Source organism: Mya arenaria, chromosome 15 (genome assembly GCF_026914265.1).
Source record: "Mya arenaria isolate MELC-2E11 chromosome 15, ASM2691426v1".
Classification (NCBI taxonomy): domain Eukaryota; kingdom Metazoa; phylum Mollusca; class Bivalvia; order Myida; family Myidae; genus Mya; species Mya arenaria.
Genome location: NC_069136.1, coordinates 13,288,215 through 13,309,713, shown reverse-complemented (window position 1 = coordinate 13,309,713; position 21,499 = coordinate 13,288,215). Strand labels below are relative to the sequence as shown.

At 36.2% G+C, this 21,499-nt stretch overlaps 1 protein-coding gene across 3 annotated transcripts; it reads right to left on the bottom strand.

Moving 5' to 3' along the window:
* Window positions 1-84: 84 nt before the first annotated feature.
* On the bottom strand, window positions 85-20,519 carry LOC128219915 (uncharacterized). Of its 3 annotated transcripts, none has more exons than XM_052928082.1 (16): window positions 20,378-20,519; window positions 18,765-18,925; window positions 18,332-18,480; window positions 17,612-17,743; window positions 16,229-16,330; window positions 13,926-14,059; window positions 13,301-13,396; window positions 10,105-10,239; window positions 9,466-9,556; window positions 8,152-8,258; window positions 5,990-6,440; window positions 4,889-4,987; window positions 3,868-4,000; window positions 3,100-3,217; window positions 1,798-1,987; window positions 85-1,121 (listed from the first exon to the last, which is right to left on the bottom strand). In XM_052928082.1, exons 1-16 carry the CDS (start codon window positions 20,408-20,410, stop codon window positions 1,066-1,068), a joined length of 2,187 nt encoding a protein of 728 aa, XP_052784042.1. In that variant the 5' UTR covers window positions 20,411-20,519; the 3' UTR covers window positions 85-1,065. The 3 variants fall into 3 exon arrangements, with proteins under 3 accessions (XP_052784042.1, XP_052784041.1, XP_052784043.1); XM_052928081.1 differs by lacking the exon at window positions 20,378-20,519 and adding an exon at window positions 20,181-20,336; XM_052928083.1 differs by lacking the exons at window positions 85-1,121; window positions 1,798-1,987; window positions 20,378-20,519 and adding an exon at window positions 20,181-20,338 and having other exon boundaries at window positions 3,865-4,000.
* Window positions 20,520-21,499: the final 980 nt, after the last annotated feature.

Below are 21,499 nucleotides of genomic sequence, written 5' to 3'. Positions count from 1 at the left end.
TCGGGCCATCATATCAACAAGCTAAAATTTTCTAATTAATTTTTTGGAGTGGTTAAAATGTTGATTTTAGAACTAAAAGCTTCATCAGTTTAGGCAATGTTTATTTGATGTTGCAAGTAAAACTTTTAAATAAGTTTGTGACATCAGCTTCAAATCTTTCTTACTATATTTTGTCGCACGCTCACTCGTTGTTATGCATTGCATCAATGTTTAAACATATTTTATTGCATGATGATACATTTACACATAACACGATGATGATAACAACAAAGGAACAGAAACAGTACAATGTAACAAAGCTTGCGTTCATGTAAAAAAGACATGCAAAGGGATTGGGCCAATGTTTTTCCAACATCAGTTACGGCCCTATGTTTAAATAAAAACCACAAAATGTCATAATAAATTATAAAATCCCATTCAGCTATAAATATAAATTTCCATGTTCATCATTTGCTTCAATCATTATATCAAAATTGAACCATTTTTTGAAACAAACCAAAATGAGGTTTGAAAACATACTGTTTAAATTCCTTATCACATTTTGGTAATATGAAATATTGCAACGTTAAAGGGACCTGGGTATTTACGAGTGCAATAACTGTTGTAATGAAGAATCGTTCTGAAAATGCAAGCTTTAACTTCCTGCAAAACATCAACGTCATTGGCATCAAGCCAGCGATGTGATTTGTCCGCGGATTCGCGGAATTCCGCGGATCTTATGGCCCCAGAGACCCCCCCCCCCCCAAAAAAAAAAGAAAGAAAAGATTTTTTTATTTTTTTTTACCTGAAAAAAATTTGGTTGCTTTCAGTTGTTTAAGTTAATATTTAGCAGTTTGCTTCAAATTTAAAGTCAGGAAAGCCCTCTAAAAAATTTTTTCTTCTACAGCAGTGCGCTTTTGACCCCAAGAGCGCCCCATAAACCTATGGCCAAAAATGTTTCAGTCCTCCGGCTGCCAGGTCAATCACATCCCTGCAAGCGTCTTCTTCTGTAACGTTCAATATGGATGTGCCAATAATGTCAATATAACTTTATAAAATGTCTTTATTATAGAAATCTGTTTGATGTCATATGTCTGTCTCCAAAACTGACAACAAAGCCTCAACAACAGTAATACGCTCGTCTGAAAATAAAATACAGTAAAATATTTCATTGGAGTTATTTCACAACACACAATACTATAAAACAATAATTTTCAAATATCATTCTGTGTTTGTGTTATTCTGTTTCTGATCAAGTGATCTTGACTATTGGCAGAGGTGTCTGCCGCTCACCCAAGTTCTCATGGGCTTGAGCCCTGCCAGGGGAACTTTTCCTTCGTTTATAAAGAGCACCAGTACTTTCTTCTACCCATGAAAAGGATTTGAGCTTGATTCAGCTTATAGCGATCTTCCCAATCAGGAGAAAATATAGTTGTAAAAACTATAATTTTAAAGCTTTATCCATCAAATAAGCAGTTTCTGGTGGTCATACCATAAAATGTGATACCAATAGCCTCCTTGTCAGCACTTGGAATTAAAAGGGTAGTACCTGGAAAACAGTGTTTTTCAGTACTGGTTTAAACCCAGAAATGTTTTATGATTTGTAGCCCATGTAAATCCTCTAATATCTGGTTTGACTGGGAATGGGAGACTTTTCTGTCTCCTGTCATTTATGACACTTGTAACAAAATTTTAGTCATGATGGCATCACAACAGAGCAAGAGCCATCATGCAGCCAAACAAAAATAGGGTGTTGGCAGACCTTCATAATTTTTTTTTTAAATTAAATAGTAACACAATAAAACCTAAGGCCCATACCGTCATAGTAGATCATTCTAGCGTGGCTCGCAATATCAGGGTTATTATCTATGATCTTCTGTGCCAGTTCCTTAAACCTGTACGCCTCCACAGGAAGTTGTTTGGTGTCAAGGCCGGATAGGTGGGTAAGCTCCGACATCTCTCGCAGACAAACAACTGCATTTGGGTATTCCACTGCTATGATGTACTCCTGCAGTGACGTGTATGTAACTGGTTAATTCTTTGGTTACTTCTAAGTATTAAAGATGTTTATTGATTGGTCAATAGTTATCCAATAATAACCATTGACCAATCAAATACTAGAAATCATAAGTTCAGATTAAACTAGAATACAAATAACCAATGAAAATCTTATCAAAATTTTATACAATTGACTGCTGATGAATTGTCACCATATTAATAAGAACGTGTTTTAATATGCATGTTGTCTTCTAACCAAATCATGTCATGCAAAGGGCCTGTTTACCCACTAACCTTGAGGTCAGCCTGAAGTCTATATGTGATAAGCTGGAAGGGCCTGTTTACCAACTTACCTTGAGGTCAGCCTGAAGTCTATATGTGATAAGCTGGAAGGGCCTGTTTACCCACTAACCTTGAGGTCAGCCTGTAGTCTATATGTGATAAGCTGGTTGGGCCTGTTTACCAACTTACCTTGAGGTCAGCCTGAAGTCTATATGTGATAAGCTGGAAGGGCCTGTTTACCAACTTACCTTGAGGTTAGCCTGAAGTCCATATGTGATAAGATGGAAGGGCCTGTTTACCAACTAACCTTGAGGTCAGCCTAAAGTCTATATGTGATAAGCTGGTAGGGCCTGTTTACCAACTAACCTTGAGGTCAGCCTAAAGTCTATATGTGATAAACTGGTTGGGCCTGTTTACCAACTTACCTTGAGGTCAGCCTGAAGTCTATATGTGATAAGCTGGAAGGGCCTGTTTACCAACTAACCTTGAGGTTAGCCTGAAGTCTATATGTGATAAGCTGGTAGGGCCTGTTTACCAACTAACCTTGAGGTCAGCCTAAAGTCTATATGTGATGAGCTGGTTGGGCCTGTTTACCAACTTACCTTGAGGTCAGCCTGAAGTCTATATGTGATAAGCTGGAAGGGCCCGTTTACCAACTTACCTTGAGGTCAGCCTAAAGTCTATATGTGATAAGCTGGTAGGGCCTGTTTACCAACTAACCTTGAGGTCAGCCTAAAGTCTATATGTGATAAGCTGGTTGGGCCTGTTTACCTACTAACCTTGAGGTCAGCCTAAAGTCTATATGTGATAAGCTCTGGAAGGGCCTGTTTACCAACTAACCTTGAGGTCAGCCTGAAGTCTATATGTGATAAGCTGGTAGGGCCTGTTAATTTGACCACCAACAGATGTTTTGTGCATGTACATTTCCTGCATCTGTCTGAAACGACTGTCTATCACCCTGGAATTAAAGCACATCTTCAGATAAATATTAGAAAAGAATAGAATGTAATGTACTGTGATAGTTGATGACATTAAGGTTAACAAACATAAAGCTACATCCATTCCAATGAGTATGACAACATTACTGTTTTCTCCTGACTATTAGCAGCAGGTAGAGATAATACACACACTTCAAAAATGTAAATTTCTAAAATGTGGTTAAACGAGTTTTAACATTTATTTATATGCTAGCAAAATGAGCTTCAAAAATAAAAAAAATGCCAGATAACAATGCTGTTTGATTTTAGATTTAAGATTTTTCAGTATAAGCATGACCTTTGATCTTCCTAGAAGAAGAGTCCTACACTTTAATTTTGATTCACCTGTTTCTCTTAAATATAATCCCTTAGCACAGGTTTAATGTGCACATAATAATTAGTGTTTTTATGGCTTCACGGGGACAAATATTGGCCGTGGTCGCGTTAGACAGTTTGCCGCTTAATGCACATACATTAAATATTAAAAACACACGGGGGGAATTTGGAGTGGCCCGATAAGGCAGGTGGCCCTTTAAAGCAGATGACCGTTCAACCAGGTTTGACTGTAGTATTATATCGAATCAAGAAAATGCCCCTTTATGTCTCAGAGACATGATATTTAACTCACTACCTTCCATTTTCATCCTTATCCAGGGATTTGAGGGCCCGCTGGCTACAAGAGCTGGGAACCACAATATACAGTTTCTTCATGACCACACTGTGCGGGTGATCTCGTTGTATCTCCTCCAAGCGATGAAGGTGTTCTGACAAATGAGGAAATGTTTTTGAACAGAAGGGACCATTTATCTTCATCACTCAGAACATCAGTTAAAGCCCAAAAACATTTTTATTTGGCTGTACAGGCGCGAATTCACTCTCCACTACAACCAGGTGTTTTTTATACTTAAATTGTATTTCTATAATTTCGGTATCAAAGAGTAAACAATTATAGTATTAGTGTTTACAGAAGCGTTACCCTAAAAAATATTTGGTCCTGAAACATGAGCAAGTCCCTTTGAATCATCAGTCATTGTTGCTTTTACCATTAGCACTGTCAACTTTTTTTCAGTTGCAAAAGGGGCATAACCCAACATTATTCAAGTCAGAGTTTAAGACCTTGCAATACATGTGCAATTTGATTCCAGCAACATGTGTATCAGGTCTCATTTGATTTTCTTGAATGCTTTTAGAGTTTTTGGTTTTTGGAGTTGTTGGGGTCATCTTATTAACAATCATAAGACAAAATATTGTTAGATCAAGAATTTCTGTTTAATGTTTATGAGCAGGAATCATGAATTATCTAAGACCATTCAAATAGGGGAAAAGTCTTTGCTTAGGCTTGTATTCCACTTCCTGGAACCTGGAGTTTAATATTTATTGAGTGACACAATTTAAATTGTAAGTTTTACTTGCAAAAACATTCATATATACCATTTTCCTATAAAGGGTATACAACTAATGTTTATTAATTAAAAAAAAAAGTGATCGTACAAAGCATTCTTTGATAAGCTAGCCCCGCTGCTTTCGCAATACAACAATGACGCCTACAATAATGACACCATGGCTGTGTGACAATATCTCTACAATTTTTCTTCAAAAACAGACAAGCTTATAAAACAGATATTTTACATAGAAACTGCAGCAGACGATACCTTGTATGGTGACTTTTAGGTAGTTAATGACATAGGCCCAGGCCAGCCCCTGATGGACATCTTTTGCCGACACCCTGGTCTCCATAGCGATAGGACCATCTAAAGGGAGAAGTTATTATCATTTTTTTTTATTGCATGCACAGAAAATGTTGGTCTTGTTATTACTTATGTAACTAAAGACATTTTGAGTTATAATGAATTACCTATCTTGAAATATATACATCCACAAAATAATATAGTTTGTATTTTGAAATGATAAGTACAGTATAGGTGCGTCCACAGTCCATCCAGGATGAAATGCATTATAAAAAATAAAGCAGTTTATTATATATTTTGCAGTGATTTAAAGAGAAATATCAGTGAAATAAAAATGATAGTTCACTTTCAAACAGTGAAATAACATTTTGATATTTTTCACTGTTTTGAAATTTTAGTCCGGTCTCATTTCAAAATCAAACATCAACACGCACAGGACTGATACACAAATTCAACAACCTTATTTCCAAAATGATGTTACGCTCCCATATAATATCTGGCATAAAATAGGGGTTTTTTTAATGTTAGATCACAATATATTTCAAGTTGTGAAAATCAAAAGTAAATATTTCACTCGTGGCTACACTACTCTTGAAATATAACTTTTGGTGCTTACTCGGTGAAATATATTATGATCTTACGTTGAATCAAACAATTTAATATAATAATGTAATAGGCTATTCCTAGGACACATATACAATTTTTAATGAAATTTTCTATAACATTAGGCCTAAAAAATGGTTTGGTTAGGGTAACATCCTTCTCAAAAGTAGGTAGGCTTTTTTTTTTTTAAATTTATAAGGCTTTATACAAGAATGTTATTTTCATCATTGGAGAATGGTGTTAAAGTTATCTTCTGTATAAAGTATTCGAGGTCGTTTTTTTTTTAGTTTTTCAACTGACTATAAAAATGGTAGGGTCGGTGCCTATTTCATAAACAGGGTTGGGTAACCCGAACCGAATGTATTATTTTTTTAGGCCTTATTAATTTACAAATCAAGCTAACAAATGTTAGTTCTCGAAGATACATTTACAATAAAATGATATAATGAAAACCAAACTTACAACTTATGACTTGTAGCAGTCTTTTCATGTACCCTGCCTCCTGTTTGCTAATGTAGGTCAACGCACGTAAGTCATCTGATATATAATCTTCATTTATACCATCCAAAATAGGAATAACCCTGACTTCATTCGTTAAAACACTTTCATGCAAAACAATTTGCCACTTCTGTTGGAGAACTTTATAATTTTTATCATGTATTGCATCATCTGACAAAATAACCACAAACCATTTACACTTCATAACTGCGTCTTGTAAATCACCAAATTCTGTTTTACCAACAGAAGATTGGTGAACAAAAAATTTATTCTTTTTTAGAAATTCCTTTAACTCTTCTGCAGTGTCATTATCTGATTGGACTGATTCACAGAAGGATATTAACACAGAACGCTCCCAAATAGGGCGCTCGTAGAATTCACGATACTTAACATCATCTAACCGACTGACTATTACCTGAAAAGTAAAGAAAAGATTGCAAGCTTATAAAAACATCTACAACAATTTCTTACCTTTTTATTGTGTTCACTCCTCATTAATAAAGGAAATGACAAACAAAAGGGACAGGTGTTAAAAAATGTTGTGTTTTTAAAATTATTTAATTCTTTAAAAAGTATCAAGTTGAGAATTACCCCAAACAACAATTTAAAACCAACAAACATAATTTATGTTTTAAGTCTGCTTACATTAAATCTTCCTACCAATCAATCAATTCCTACCAGCATTGATAGAACGTGTTACATTACTGATAAATAACAATAAGATTGACTCCAGTCAGTCTTATTGTCAAATCCTTTATACTACATTAAAGGCACATGTTTTCAGCTCATCAACATGGTCAAAACCTCTGTATTACATGTAAGTCAGGTGTTTTAATCTCAATAACATGGTCAAAACCTCTGTATTACATGTAAGTCAGGTGTTTTAATCTCAATAACATGGTCAAAACCTTTGTATTACATGTAAGTCAGGTGTTTTAATCTCAATAACATGGTCAAAACCTCTGTATTACATGTAAGTCAGGTGTTTTAATCTCAATAACATGGTCAAAACCTCTGTATTACATGTAAGTCAGGTGTTTTAATCTCAATAACATGGTCAAAACCTCTGTATTACATGTAAGTCAGGTGTTTTAATCTCAATAACATGGTCAAAACCTCTATATTACATGTAAGGTAGGTGTTTTAATCTCAATAACATGGTCAAAACCTCTATATTACATGTAAGACAGGTTTTTTAATCTCAATAACATGGTCAAAACCTCTATATAACATGTAAGGCAGGTGTTTTAATCTCAATAACATGGTCAAAACCTCTGTATTACATGTAAGTCAGGTTTTTTAATCTCAATAACATGGTCAAAACCTCATTATAACATGTATGGTAGGTGTTTTAATCTCAATAACATGGTCAAAACCTCTGTACTGCCTGTAAGACTGGTGTTTTAATCTCAACAACATAGTTAAAACCTCTGTACAACATGTAAGGCAGGTGTTTTAATCTCAACAACATAGTTAAAACCTCTGTACAACATGTAAGGCAGGTGTTTTAATCTCAATAACATGGTCAAAACCTCTATATTACATGTAAGGCTGGTGTGTTAATCTCAATAACATGGTCAAAACCTCTGTATAACATGTAAGGCTGGTGTTTTAATCTCAATAACATGGTCAAAACCTCTGTATAACATGTAAGGTTGGTGTTTTAATCTCAACAACATGGTCAAAACCTCTGCACTTCATTCAAGGCAGGTGTTTCAATCTCATTAACATGGTTGAAACCTCTGTACAACATCCAAAACAGGTGTTTAAATTGAAACATTGCAATACATTTTTGACATGTTCTCTGTGGTAAGAAATAACATTTTGTTCACAGAATGAAGGTGATTGACTTCAGTTTTACAGCATTCACACATGTTACAGTGGTCCAAATTAACACAAGCATGCAAGCCTTGCACTGGTAAAATGTCTTCAGAGCTTGCTCAAATTCTGAATTTTATATAGCAGGGCTTGATAAAAAAAATAGATGCCAAGCAATAGTATAAGAATTCAGACTTGTTCATCCAAAAGTCTAATTTCCATAACTGATGTTAGCGATAACTTAGAATGATGGAAATGTACATGACTGTCTGCATAATGTCTGTCAAATAATATATACTAATACATACAGTATGTTGCTGCTTGGATCCTTCAAAGTTTTCCTCAGGACATCCCTTGTATATAGCGTCCAGAATCAACCGTGATAGAGCTATCCTCTCTTCTTTCTTTTTCCCATCTGTAAGACATATTTAAATGACATAACGATTAATATGCTTCAATTTGTATTGTATTCAGGCACATCTTGGGGTTTCTAAGATATTTCTTGTACATGAGATTATCTTGGATAGGAATTCCTCTCTTCCAAATCTCAACCTTCTCATCTGTAAGGGGGGGAGGGGGGTAGATGATACATATAGGGGTATAACGGTGTATAACATTATAGGCAGTGGGTGAAATAGTAGGGGGATTTGACACTTCTTTTTCAAAGAATTTTAAATGCTTGGAACAATTTTGACTCCAGCAATATTTACAACATTCCCTTCTTAAGGGATAGTTTTGGAAGTTGTTTAAATCTAAATTATATACCTTGTATAAACACAAAACAACAGACTTTGCCATGGCAACAGAGTTACAAAACATTTTAAATAATACAAAGTTTCATGTTTATGTCTACATTTTTGTGTTGTTTTTTTAATAAAAATTGTGAGTGAGTCTAGGGCTCTTGGAATTGTGATCATAGCCTAATTTTGAATTCAAATTACATGTACTACTTTTACTACTAAAAGAGAAAACAGAGCAATAAAATCCTTGGTTTTAATCATTTAAAGAGAATAAGATTTAATTAATACATATATGTTGATGTTGACTAATGTTAAGTTTGTGAATTTTGAATCAATTTTTTTGTGAATAAAGATCGATACTATTTGAGATTGTGGGCCAATGTTTGGCCTCAGTTTTAGTTAAAAAATCCCTATTACTTTTAAATTACATGAATAAGTAGTACTGGCAACCTTGTGGCAGAGCTTAACCAAAAGTCTTTATGAAGTCAGAGTCAAAATTATAGTTTATTTATAGCAGTGACAGTGCTATTTATTTCACTAAATATCATACAAAAATACTGTGCTCTCTAACTTCATTTTCTAGGAAGGTAATTTTTCTCTCAAAGCATTGCATAGGATAAATTAAACCCCTAACTGAAGGAATATAAGACAAGATTCAAGATACAAGAATCTTTATTTAAAGTTGGGTATATGCTTACAAGAAACATTAGCTCAATGAGCTATTTTCTGACATGAATTGTATGAACACAGATTTTGGTTTTATCAAAGATATCCAAAATAGTTATTGATTGGTCAATATATTTAACCAATAATAACTTCTAACCAATCAAAATGTTTTTTATTCAACTAGTCAAAAGATCATTTGTGTAGTGAACATCCTACCATCATACAAGATGAACTTGACACAGTTGTTACACTCCTGGTTGCTGACATGGTTGACAAGCTGATTGAGTCCAATGTGGAACTGGGCAACCTGAAAAACAAACATGATATAGACATTAGCATATATAGAAGCATAGTAGAAGGCTTATACCATCATGGTACCAAGTTTAATTTTAATGCAATGTGTGAGCCCAACAAGGCCAACAGATCCCTTCAGAGAAAAGCATGCTTGACCCTGATTGGGTCCGCTGGTCTTTTTATACAGTAAATTCTCAATCCACACAGAGCTCGGGCTTTGCTTATTTGCATATTACCAACCAAGTAAACATACATACTATGAACATACTTCTGTCTATAACGGAATGTTCTACTACGAACGCACATCTCAGCCTACAGCGGACTGTTACATTAGTAATGGCGAGTTTTTGCATGAGACCTACCATGATACTCAGGCTGTGAAAATACCTCAACTTTTTTACTTCCAAAAACAGAGGAGATAGAAATTACTATACAGTCAAAATATTACCGGTAGCTTAGCATTAAGTTATTGTAACAATCAATGTTCATTAAGATGAAAAACTTGATACATAAAAACTTAAGATTAAATTTACATGTACACGTATGTAAATAAGGTATTACCTGTAGTTTTCTCTCTCCTGCTGACATTTTTGGTGGCTGGGCCTCTTTCTGTCCCTTATACAGAGGCTCCTCTGGGTGTTCCAGCTTATTAAGTATTGTGATTGTGTTTGGAACCACTGCTGCGATGTAGAATACCTGAAACACCATAGAACAATAAGATTTTACATTTTACACATATGGCCTTTCAACTGTGGACAATGCTGTTGAGTAAATGTTGTTTATTTCATATAAATATTGGCAATGCCCTTTTAAGCACAGTCCTTTCTTTAGTGGGTGTTAGGCAGAGATCACAGTGCTTTCTTTAGTGGGTGTTAAGCAGATCACAGTGCTTTCTTAAGTGGGTGTTAAGCAGATCACAGTGCTTTCTTTAGTGGGCGTTAAGCAGATCACAGTGCTTTCTTTAGTGGGCGTTAAGCAGATCACAGTGCTTTCTTTAGTGGGCGTTAAGCAGATCACAGTGCTTTCTTTAGTGGGCGTTAAGCAGATCACAGTGCTTTCTTTAGTGGGCGTTAAGCAGATCACAGTGCTTTCTTTAGTGGGCGTTAAGCAGATCACAGTGCTTTCTTTAGTGGGCGTTAAGCAGATCACAGTGCTTTCTTTAGTGGGTGTTAAGCAGATCACAGTGCTTTCTTTAGTGGGCGTTAAGCAGATCACAGTCCTTTTTTAGTGGGCGTTAAGCAGATCACAGTGCTTTCTTTAGTGGGTGTTAAGCAGATCACAGTCCTTTCTTTAGTGGGCGTTAAGCAGATCACAGTGCTTTCTTTAGTGGGCGTTAAGCAGATCACAGTGCTTTCTTTAGTGGGCGTTAAGCAGATCACAGTGCTTTCTTTAGTGGGCGTTAAGCAGATCACAGTGCTTTCTTTAGTGGGCGTTAAGCAGATCACAGTGCTTTCTTTAGTGGGCGTTAAGCAGATCACAGTGCTTTCTTTAGTGGGTGTTTAGCAGATCACAGTGCTTTCTTTAGTGGGTGTTAAGCAGATCACAGTGCTTTCTTTAGTGGGTGTTAAGCAGATCACAGTGCTTTCTTTAGTGGGTGTTAAGCAGATCACAGTGCTTTCTTTAGTGGGCATTAAGCAGATCACAGTGCTTTCTTTAGTGGGCGTTAAGCAGATCACAGTGCTTTCTTTAGTGGGCGTTAAGCAGATCACAGTGCTTTCTTTAGTGGGCGTTAAGCAGATCACAGTGCTTTCTTTAGTGGGTGTTTAACAGATCACAGTGCTTTCTTTAGTGGGTGTTAAGCAGATCACAGTGCTTTCTTTAGTGGGCATTAAGCAGATCACAGTGCTTTCTTTAGTGGGTGTTTAGCAGATCACAGTGCTTTCTTTAGTGGGTGTTAAGCAGATCACAGTGCTTTCTTTAGTGGGCGTTAAGCAGATCACAGTGCTTTCTTTAGTGGGCGTTAAGCAGATCACAGTGCTTTCTTTAGTGGGCGTTAAGCAGATCACAGTGCTTTCTTTAGTGGGTGTTAAGCAGATCACAGTGCTTTCTTTAGTGGGTGTTAAGCAGATCACAGTGCTTTCTTTAGTGGGTGTTAAGCAGATCACAGTGCTTTCTTTAGTGTGTGTTAAGCAGATCACAGTCCTATCTTTAGTGGGTGTCAAGCAGATCACAGTGCTTTCTTTAGTGGGTGTTAAGCAGATCACAGTCCTCTCTTTAGTGGGTGTCAAGCAGATCACAGTACTTTTTTAAGTGGGTGTTAAAGAGATCAAACAAATGACTTAACTAAGTCTGTATCCAATTTAAACCACCGTAGATTTTAGGGATGCAAACGAATATTCGAATATTCGAATATTCGATCAAACGTTTGGTATTCGAATGTCAAAATCGGTATTCGAATATTCGAAAAAAGTTCAATAAAGAGAATAAAACACATTTTGCCTACAACGCTGATGTTGTTTATAAAGTTTGTTTGTCTTGTTTTTACAACGATTGGCCCCTTATGCCAGAGGTGTGAATGTGATGACTAGACACGCGTCATGTGTCATTTAGGTACATAACGCCGGGTACTATAAAAGGTCCCCCTACTTTTACAACAACTAGCTAGGGATCGGCTTTAACACCAATGTATTGTCTTGGCTGCAACTACTGTACAACAAAGCGCAAATGGAAGTGATGATATGAATGCCATGTGCTACAAAAATGTTGTTGCATATATGTGCTTTTTAAATAAACTGTTTCCATGTTTCGATACAATTTTCGTGCTTTGAAATGGATTTTAGGATATATTTCCTCTCTTGTTGTACAATAGCTGAGTCCAATACACTTATGTTTTCGTTTAATTATTTTACTAGAACCGAGTTGGTTTGGGGTTTCCATATCTTTATTTAGTCAATTTAGAGGTCAATCTCAGAACGAGGCTAATTATCCTACGGAAAGACCCTCCATAGGCGCAAAACACTGTTTGACTAGGAATCCATCTAATTTCACATTGTTTTCAAAAGGCAGCGGAATTGAATCATTCAATTTGTTGTTTATAATGTTTTGCTTTTTTCTTCCTGAAAATGGAGAATTTCAAAGGCTCATTTGGGGAAATCAGGGTCCGATGCGCGTACTGGCTATGACAAAGTAGGGTAAAAAACGCCCCGGCTATTGCTTTAGCGAATAATAATAATATTTAATACATCTTCTAAAATACGTATTTCGGTAATCGAATATTCGAATATTCGATCGAAAGAATTACCGAATATTCGAATATCAATTTTGCCATTCGTTTGCATCCCTAGTAGATTTTTACTTAATTTTAAGCTTAGAATCCAAGTGATTTAATTGGACTGTAAAAATAACTGGCCAATAGACTGAATGGAATCTATAAGGCGTGTCTAAGGACAATAAGAAGAATGATATTATATATGGCTCCAGTACAACAACTGATTTATAAATATTTTAATTCTATATTTAACTTATTGAATGCTTTTAGCAAAATCCATATGTTTCCTGTATCAAATGAAAGAAAAAAATCCAGGTCACCGACTCATTGTCATGTTTTGATTTGTTATTTATGTCAGAAAATAACTCAATGAGCTAATGTTTCTTGTTATCGCATACCCAACTTTAAATAAAGATTCTTATATCTTTTTACTTGTACAGATGCCCTTGTGAATGGATTTATATAAACGTTACAAAACAGTATCTTAACTTAACAAACAGAACAGAATCTATTGGTCCACAAAGGTGAAGATACAATAACAAAACCCACCTTGCCCTCATCTTCTATCATGTAGACGGAGACAAAGTATGGTCGTTCCCGAAAGCTTCCCCTCTCTGCATATACAGGAGGCAGGTCCCCAACATACTGCATTCATAAAAGAAAGGGTGATGATTATAGAGAATTGAAACAGTATGATTAGATACTTGTTATGATGGAAAATGCTAAAAAAGTAAAGAACGAACACTTTATATAAAGAAGTGATTAGCCTCAAAATCCTTCATAATTTAAATCAAAACACAATTTTATTTATGGCTTATTGCATTTTTTCATATTTTATAAGTTATAGTTAAACTCTTTAAACATAACATTAAATAAATAAGTTTAAAAGGACAAGGGCAATCTGGAGCTTACCCGACAGCTTATCTGTTGATATTCAGTTGAAAAAGGGGCAATACTCATCCAGTAATACAGCCAGAGTTATGGGCCTTGCTATGTATGTGGGTATATTCTGTGGCAAACATGTGTACCAAGTTTCAGTTCAATATCTTGAATATTGTGTTTAGTTATATCTAAGGGTAAAGCACTATAACACCTATGACACCAGGGCAACGACATCACGTGGGGAAAAATCCAAAATAAAGATGAGCTAAAAACTTAAAACAATGATTTTTACCTTGATATTTTCATCCCAAACTGAGAGATTGCCGACCCGGCTGGCACTCATGGGGATGATGTTGAACTCAACTAGAGGAAACCGATCGGGGTTTTCCTTGTACCAAACGCTGGACCTGATTCTATCCTTCAGTACTAAAGTGGCAGAATATTTATGTGATTGTTTCATTCGCAGATATAAAGGATACTTGCTTACAGGGTTTATATGTGAAACCTTATTTTTTAATTCGCTTAAATGCAGTTATTTAAGTCCTTTTATAAAAATATCAGCATATTTTGTAAATCCAAACCTAACATCATTATACTTTCAGTAACATTACTAATGCATTACAGCAAAATAGAGCATTTTCTTTCTCAGACTGGTTTTTAAAATTAATAATACATTTCTTAAATTTGTATGCCTTTTATAAACTAGAACTCCGCGAGTCGGATGTGTTGCCTGACGAATTATTTACAGTCGACACTATAGCTGTTAGATTGGCATTTTATTCATTTATAGACAATGATGTTGCCATTTAACTTTCAAGTGTAGGTGGCATTTGAACTGAAGGTAACAACGTTTGCAAGGTAAAGTTAAACATGAAAATTAACAAAGGGAAATAACTCTAATATGGAAGCAAGATATACAGTTTTTGTGCACTGCGATCCCCTTCAATAAGATCTATCTATCTATAAAGTTTCAAGTTGATAACTCTTATATAGTTTTCGAGAAATGCCCCGGACAAAATTTAAGCTTGAAAATTAACAAAGGGCAATAACTCTAAACATATAGATGCAAGAGTTACGTTTTTTGTGCACTGCACTTTCCCTCAATCAGATATACCTACGGAATAAGTTTCAGGTTGATACCTCCTATAGTTTACGAGATATGCCACCGACAAAACCTAAGCATGAAAATTAACAAAGGGCAATAACTCTAAAAATATTGCAGCAAGAGTTACGGTTCTTGTGCTCTGCACTTGCCCTCAATGAGATCTATCTAGCTATGAAGTTCCAAGTTGATACCTCTTATATTATTCAAGATATGCCCCGGACAAAACTTTAAGCATGAAAATTAAGAAAGGGCAATAACTCTAAACATATAGATGCAAGAGTTACGGTTTTTGTGCACTGCACTTTCCCTCAATCAGATATACCTACGGAATAAGTTTCAAGTTGATACCTCCTATAGTTTACGAGATATGCCACCGACAAAACCTAAGCAAGAAAATTAACAAAGCGCAATAACTCTAAAAATATGGCAGCAAGAGTAACGGTTCTTGTGCACTGCACTTGCCCTCAATGAGATCTATCTAGCTATGAAGTTTCAAGTTGATACCTCTTATATTCTTCAAGATATGCCCCGGACAAAACTATAAGCATGAAAAATAACAAAGCGCAATAACTTTTAAACTAAGAAAGCAAGAGTCACTGTTATTGTGCACTGCACTTTCCCTCAATCAGATATACCTACGGAATAAGATTCAAGTTGATACCTCCTATAGTTTACGAGATATGCCACCGACAAAACCTAAGCAAGAAAATTAACAAAGGGCAATAACTCTAAAAATATGGCAGCAAGAGTAACGGTTCTTGTGCACTGCACTTGCCCTCAATGAGATCTATCTAGCTATGAAGTTTCAAGTTGATACCTCTTAAATTCTTCAAGATATGCCCCGGACAAAACTTTAAGCATGAAAAATAACAAAGCGCAATAACTTTAAAACTAAGAAAGCAAGAGTCACTGTTATTGTGCACTGCACTTGCCCTCCATGAGATCTATCTACATATGAAATTTGAAATTTCAAGTTGATACCACTAATAGTTTAGGAGATATACCCCGGACAAGCGAAAATGGGACGCCGGCGCCGACAAAAGTAACCCCTATATGTCGTCTTTTCAGGCGACGCAAAAATGATTTTTTGTTATTTCTGACCATATAAAACATAAACAATTTCTTTTAACCAGGTTATTGTCCAAGATTAAAATTGTTTCCACGTTATGATGCAGACAAGAAATTGTCTATTGAATGATGGACGATTCAACCAAACCTGCATGAAAATGCCCTTCTTCTTCAAAGGGAGAGTAATGAAAGTTCAGATAAACTCTTTAGTATCTCATTCCTTTAATTACAAAGTACATACAACTAACTTCTACCAATAATTCCTTGCATACCAGGTTTTTCTTAAAATATTTAAAAAATCTATATCTCACTCAAAACTTTCAACTTCACTCCATTTTGTTAGAAGAAGGCAGAATTACGGTAAGGTTACTTAAAAGCTCTAAATATACTAAACACAGTGAATCAACAAACTGGTTCCATACCAGATAGGACAATTCTGGAGTATCCAGTAAAGTGACTCCACACCTGACCATTTGTGAGGTTGCTTGTCACCATCAGCTCCCCAAGCCACGCCCGTCCATCACCTTCGATTGAAGTCAAATATGCAGTTATTTTGTTTATTAATAAGCTTTTTGCCATTTCGAGGAAATACTAACAGTTTTGATTCATGAATTGAAGCTTATTTTTTAATCATATGTTCACCAGTTATAATGAAAATTGACTTTGTAATTTGGTGTAGATGTATTGTAACAATCACAGAATAATGCCCTAGGGTGTAAATACACAATGGCGTTAACATAGAATGATACATCCAAGGGGGTAAATGTACATTGGCTGTAACATAGAATGATGTCCAAGGGGCTAAATGCACATTGGCTGTAATATTCACAGAGTAATGCCCAGAATAATGCCCAGGGGTGTAAATGGACATAGGCTGTGACATTCACAGAATAATGCCCAGGGGTGTAATGGACATAGGCTGTAACATTCACAGAATAATGCCCAGGGGTGTAAATGGACATAGGCTGTAACATTCACAGAATAATGCCCAGGGGTTTAAATGGACATAGGCTGTGACATTCACAGAATAATGCCCAGGGGTGTAATGGACATAGGCTGTAACATTCACAGAAAAATGCCCAGGGGTGTAAATAGACATAGGCTGTAACATTCACAGAATAATGCCCAAGGGTGTAAATGTACATTGGCTGTAACATTCACAGAATAATGCCTAGGGGTGTAAATGCACATTGGCTGTAACATTCAGAGAATAATGCCCAAGGGTGTAAATGCACATTGGCTGTAACATTCACACACTAATGCCCAGAGGTGTAAATGCACATTGGCTGTAACATTCACAGAATAATGCCCAGGGGTGTAAATGCACATTGGGTATAACATTCACAGAATAATGTCTAGGACTGTAAATGCACATTAGGTGTAGCATAGAATAATGCCCAAAGGTGTAAATGCACACTGGCTGTAACATTCACAGGATAATGACCAGGGGTGTAAATGTTCTTTTACAGATTAATAATGCTCAAGACTACAGATGGATTAAAATGTTCATAGAATATAAATATCCTGTGGTACAGATGGAGGTTTGAATGTTACATGAATTGTTTCTAATATCATCAGTATAGACGTTTATTTTTTTTTTAAATTTTCGCAGAAAAATGTACATACCATTGTATAAACATGCATTGTTTTTAAGCGGTCAAAGAATAATTAAAAGTGGAAGACGTGGATTAGGCTTTAAAACACGCTCATAAAGTTATGCCCTGTGGTGTACACATGAACGTTCACATATTTGGGGCATGATTATCAGAATAATGCCACTAAGCGTCGATCTATATTGAATGTACCTTTAATTCTGTCCAACATCTTTCGGAGAAGAAGTTTATCCCATCCATCACGGCGCATGTCGGCGTGCATGAGGACTGCGCGTGTCAGGAACCGAAACCCATGCACATCTTGAACCTCTCTCGGATCGATACCTGCAACGACACAATTATTCATGCGGGCTCGTCGTATGGCGGAGAAAATTCCGCTTTTTATGTCAAATGTATGTTTGTGCTTTGGGTTGCATCTTTAGTCCATATCGCTGGGTTCCTTACGTTACCGATTGAAATGGGTAACACATTAAAGCTTAACCAGAAGCTCCAGGGCCAAGCGTGCCACATAACGGATTCACTTAAGACGTCCGTTACCATTTGCCGCACTATTGACAGTTATAACATGACAAGCGAAAAAATCAACAAGCATGGTCATTGTCACGCACGGGTGCCCGCTACTCTGTGGTCGCTCCAAGGCCAGATGTGTCTTATTATGGACCCACTCACAAAATGTACTAGGGTCAAATCAAGTCAATATATGTGATTATATATTGTCGGGTACTATAATCATATACAACTGGGTAATATAAGCTATGAAAAGCTTTTGATCGACAAGAATCTTACCAAGAAAGATACTAGTTACACAAAGACATTTGCTACTCCGCTGGGATCAATCAGACGCCAGTTGTGTCACATTACGGAGCTTCGGACATAAAACTTTGAATGGCGTTTGATGGACAAGAACCTTACCCAATAGAATGAGAGTTACACACAGCCTCCCGCTGCTCTGTGATCGCTCCAGGGCCAGTTGTGTCTCATAACGGACCCACTGACGGTTGATCGACGTCGGTGTGATTACCACGAACGTGTGCACGCACTGCTGCACGGCGTCTAGGATACTGTTGGAGAGAAAATGGGTGTGAAATAGCTAAGAATATATTTGCATTCCAACTGGGTGTTTTTACCAGGTCTCTTTCGAAAGTTATCAGTAATCATAAAATGAAATGTTTAACAGCGACATATACAAACTAACATTACGACGATGTACATGTATAGGATTCCCCTGGGTTCTCCTGTAAACGCTAGTTAACCGAACTAAATGGTAAAAGCAAATTTAATGTTGAAAATTTCATAAAATGGGATATGGGTACGCAATATTTATTTCGTTTTCTCCGGGGCCTACTTGTCGATAGTAGTTTTGCCTGGCCAGAAATGGGTCTTGTCGTAGACGCACTCAATCGTGAAGCCGACGTCACGCGGGTCGACGTTCTTTAAAGGTGCGATGACGTAACGCTCAACAAGCCCACTGTCGCCGTTATTGTGAGCTATGAATATTTTCTTTTTCTGAAATGTGACATGGTGACTTTATATAAATCACATTGTAGATAGATTCTAAAATTTGGGAAAATATTACTATTGATGATACAGACAGCTTTACCTTTACTGAAAACGGCAATATAATGATGATGATGATGTTGATGATGATGGTGGTGGTGGTGGTGGTGGTGGTGGTGGTGATGATGATGATGATGATGATGATGATGATGATGTTGATGATGGTGATGGTGGTCGTGATGATGATGATGATGATGATGATGATGATGATGATGATGATGGTGGTGGTGGTGGTGGTGATGATGATGATGATGATGATGATGAAGATGGTGGTGGTGGTGGTGGTGGTGGTGGTGGTGGTGGTGGTGATGATGATGATGATGATGATGATGATGATGATGATGATGATGATGATGATGATGATGATGATGATGATGATGATGGTGGTGGTGGTGGTGGTGGTGGTGGTGGTGGTGTAGGTGATGATGATGATGATGATGATGATGATGATGATGATGATGATGATGATGATGATGCTGATGATGATGATGCTGATGATGTTGGTGGTGGTGGTGGTGGTGGTGATGATGATGATGATGATGATGATGATGATGATGGTGGTGGTGGTGGTGGTGGTGGGGTGGTGGTGGTGGTGATGATGATGATGGTGGTGGTGGTGGTGGTGGTGGTGGTTTAAATATGGCCTTAAATGGAGTGCATTACAACGGAATATCGGAGATGGGTTTCCGATCACGTCAATCCTGTAACACATGTGTAAGTTGGTTGGTATATTTATCTTAAAACCACAATGCCCATCCTTGTAGTGATGTAGTCATTCTTTTTTATCCTAAATAACGATGGCCAAAACAGTGATGAATGTTATATGCTAACGGTGCTGCCAGTAATCTGTAAGAAACGTTAATAAAGCCAATGGTAATCCATTCTCTTTTTGTAGTCCAAACAATTGAACGTAGCCAGATTTTTACATGGCAACTCTTTATATTAGTGATTAGAAGAATCCCTTTTTGAACGTCTATTATTTTAGACTGTTCCCTGCCAGTTGGTTCACAATGGAAAGGAGTTAAAAGGGAGCACTTACAGTATGTAAACAATCCTGCCCGTACCATACTGTATATATTTATAATAATAATAATTCTTGATTATATATGATTACACAATAAAACGCACTTTCTTGATTATATATGATTACACAATAAAACGCACTTTCTTGAATATATATGATTACACAATAAAACGCACTAACTTCTTGTGAATCACACGAAACCCCCATTCTCATCATACTCATAGTGTTCATGTTAAAGCTATGTAAAGGGTGGTTAGCTTTAATATTCAAAATTAATTATATACACGTTAAATGACATGCTTATGCTAGGAACAAATTGGTTTTAATAAGTTTAATGATAGAAAACGCATTTAAATGTATCAAAACGTCGGACTTACCCGAAGAAATTCCATTTGGAACGCAAAACACATGTTTACTAATATTTGAAAAAACCCCTGGATTTTCCGCAAAGGCCACAGAAACTAATTATTTTGGTCCCCTCACCAAATGACACATTGTGAATGTCTGACATGTGTTTTAAAATTATAAAAATCATCTGGGATTGTTTATTTTAATTATTTTTGTTAAATTTATTTCGTTTTTAATAATATTATTCCTCTTTAAGGCGAAAAACATATTACGTAAACCCAATACAGCAATGATTTGCCTAAAGGCATTTACGTCGGATATTCCTGTTCTATTTATAACGATTACTATTAAAAACTCGTAACTACTCGGCCATCTCCGGCAAGCTTCGGGATAGATAATGACCGAGATGTGTCGTAGTATTCAAGGTACAAAACTGCTCCTTTTTTTAATTTGTGTTCTACGATTTGTTACTTCCCATTAATAAGTGTACAGTATGCTTAATATAAAAGCGCTAGTTTTGTAACCTAGACTAGAGGTGTAAATGTAAATTGGCTGTAATTTGTTACTTCACTTTCAAAAGTTGACCAAAAAAAATTGGGAAAGATGTAACAACTTATCATGATTCCACGACAACAATAGTAACAATATTTCTACATACCAGCAAAGCTAAATATCTTGTAGGGCTATAAGTTTATAACTCTTTTTGTTACAACCCAAGAGAATATTTAGCTTTGCTAGTATATGGAAATATTGCCGTTGAATTATGATTAATTGTTGTATAATGTCCGATGGCGTGAGGAACAGGCCTAACATGTGGCTCTGCATGATACATTCCGAAGTCTGTGCCTATGAACAGGGTACTGACATCGGGGAAACGGAATCTATCGAGCAAACAAAGAAAATCATGAGACAAAATGCTTACCGGAAAAAACCCTCATTGAGCTTATGTTCGTGTTATCATATATATCCGACTTAAATAAAGATTCTTGTATCTTGTATCTTTCAATGCATATCAACTACCAACCAATCCCTCAATTAATTTTTAGTTTCTTGTACGCAATTCTACTACTCAAAATGTTTGCTTCGATTATTATTATTATCATTCGTACACATGTGTCTTATTTTCTGGTACTACCCAACATTTCATTTTA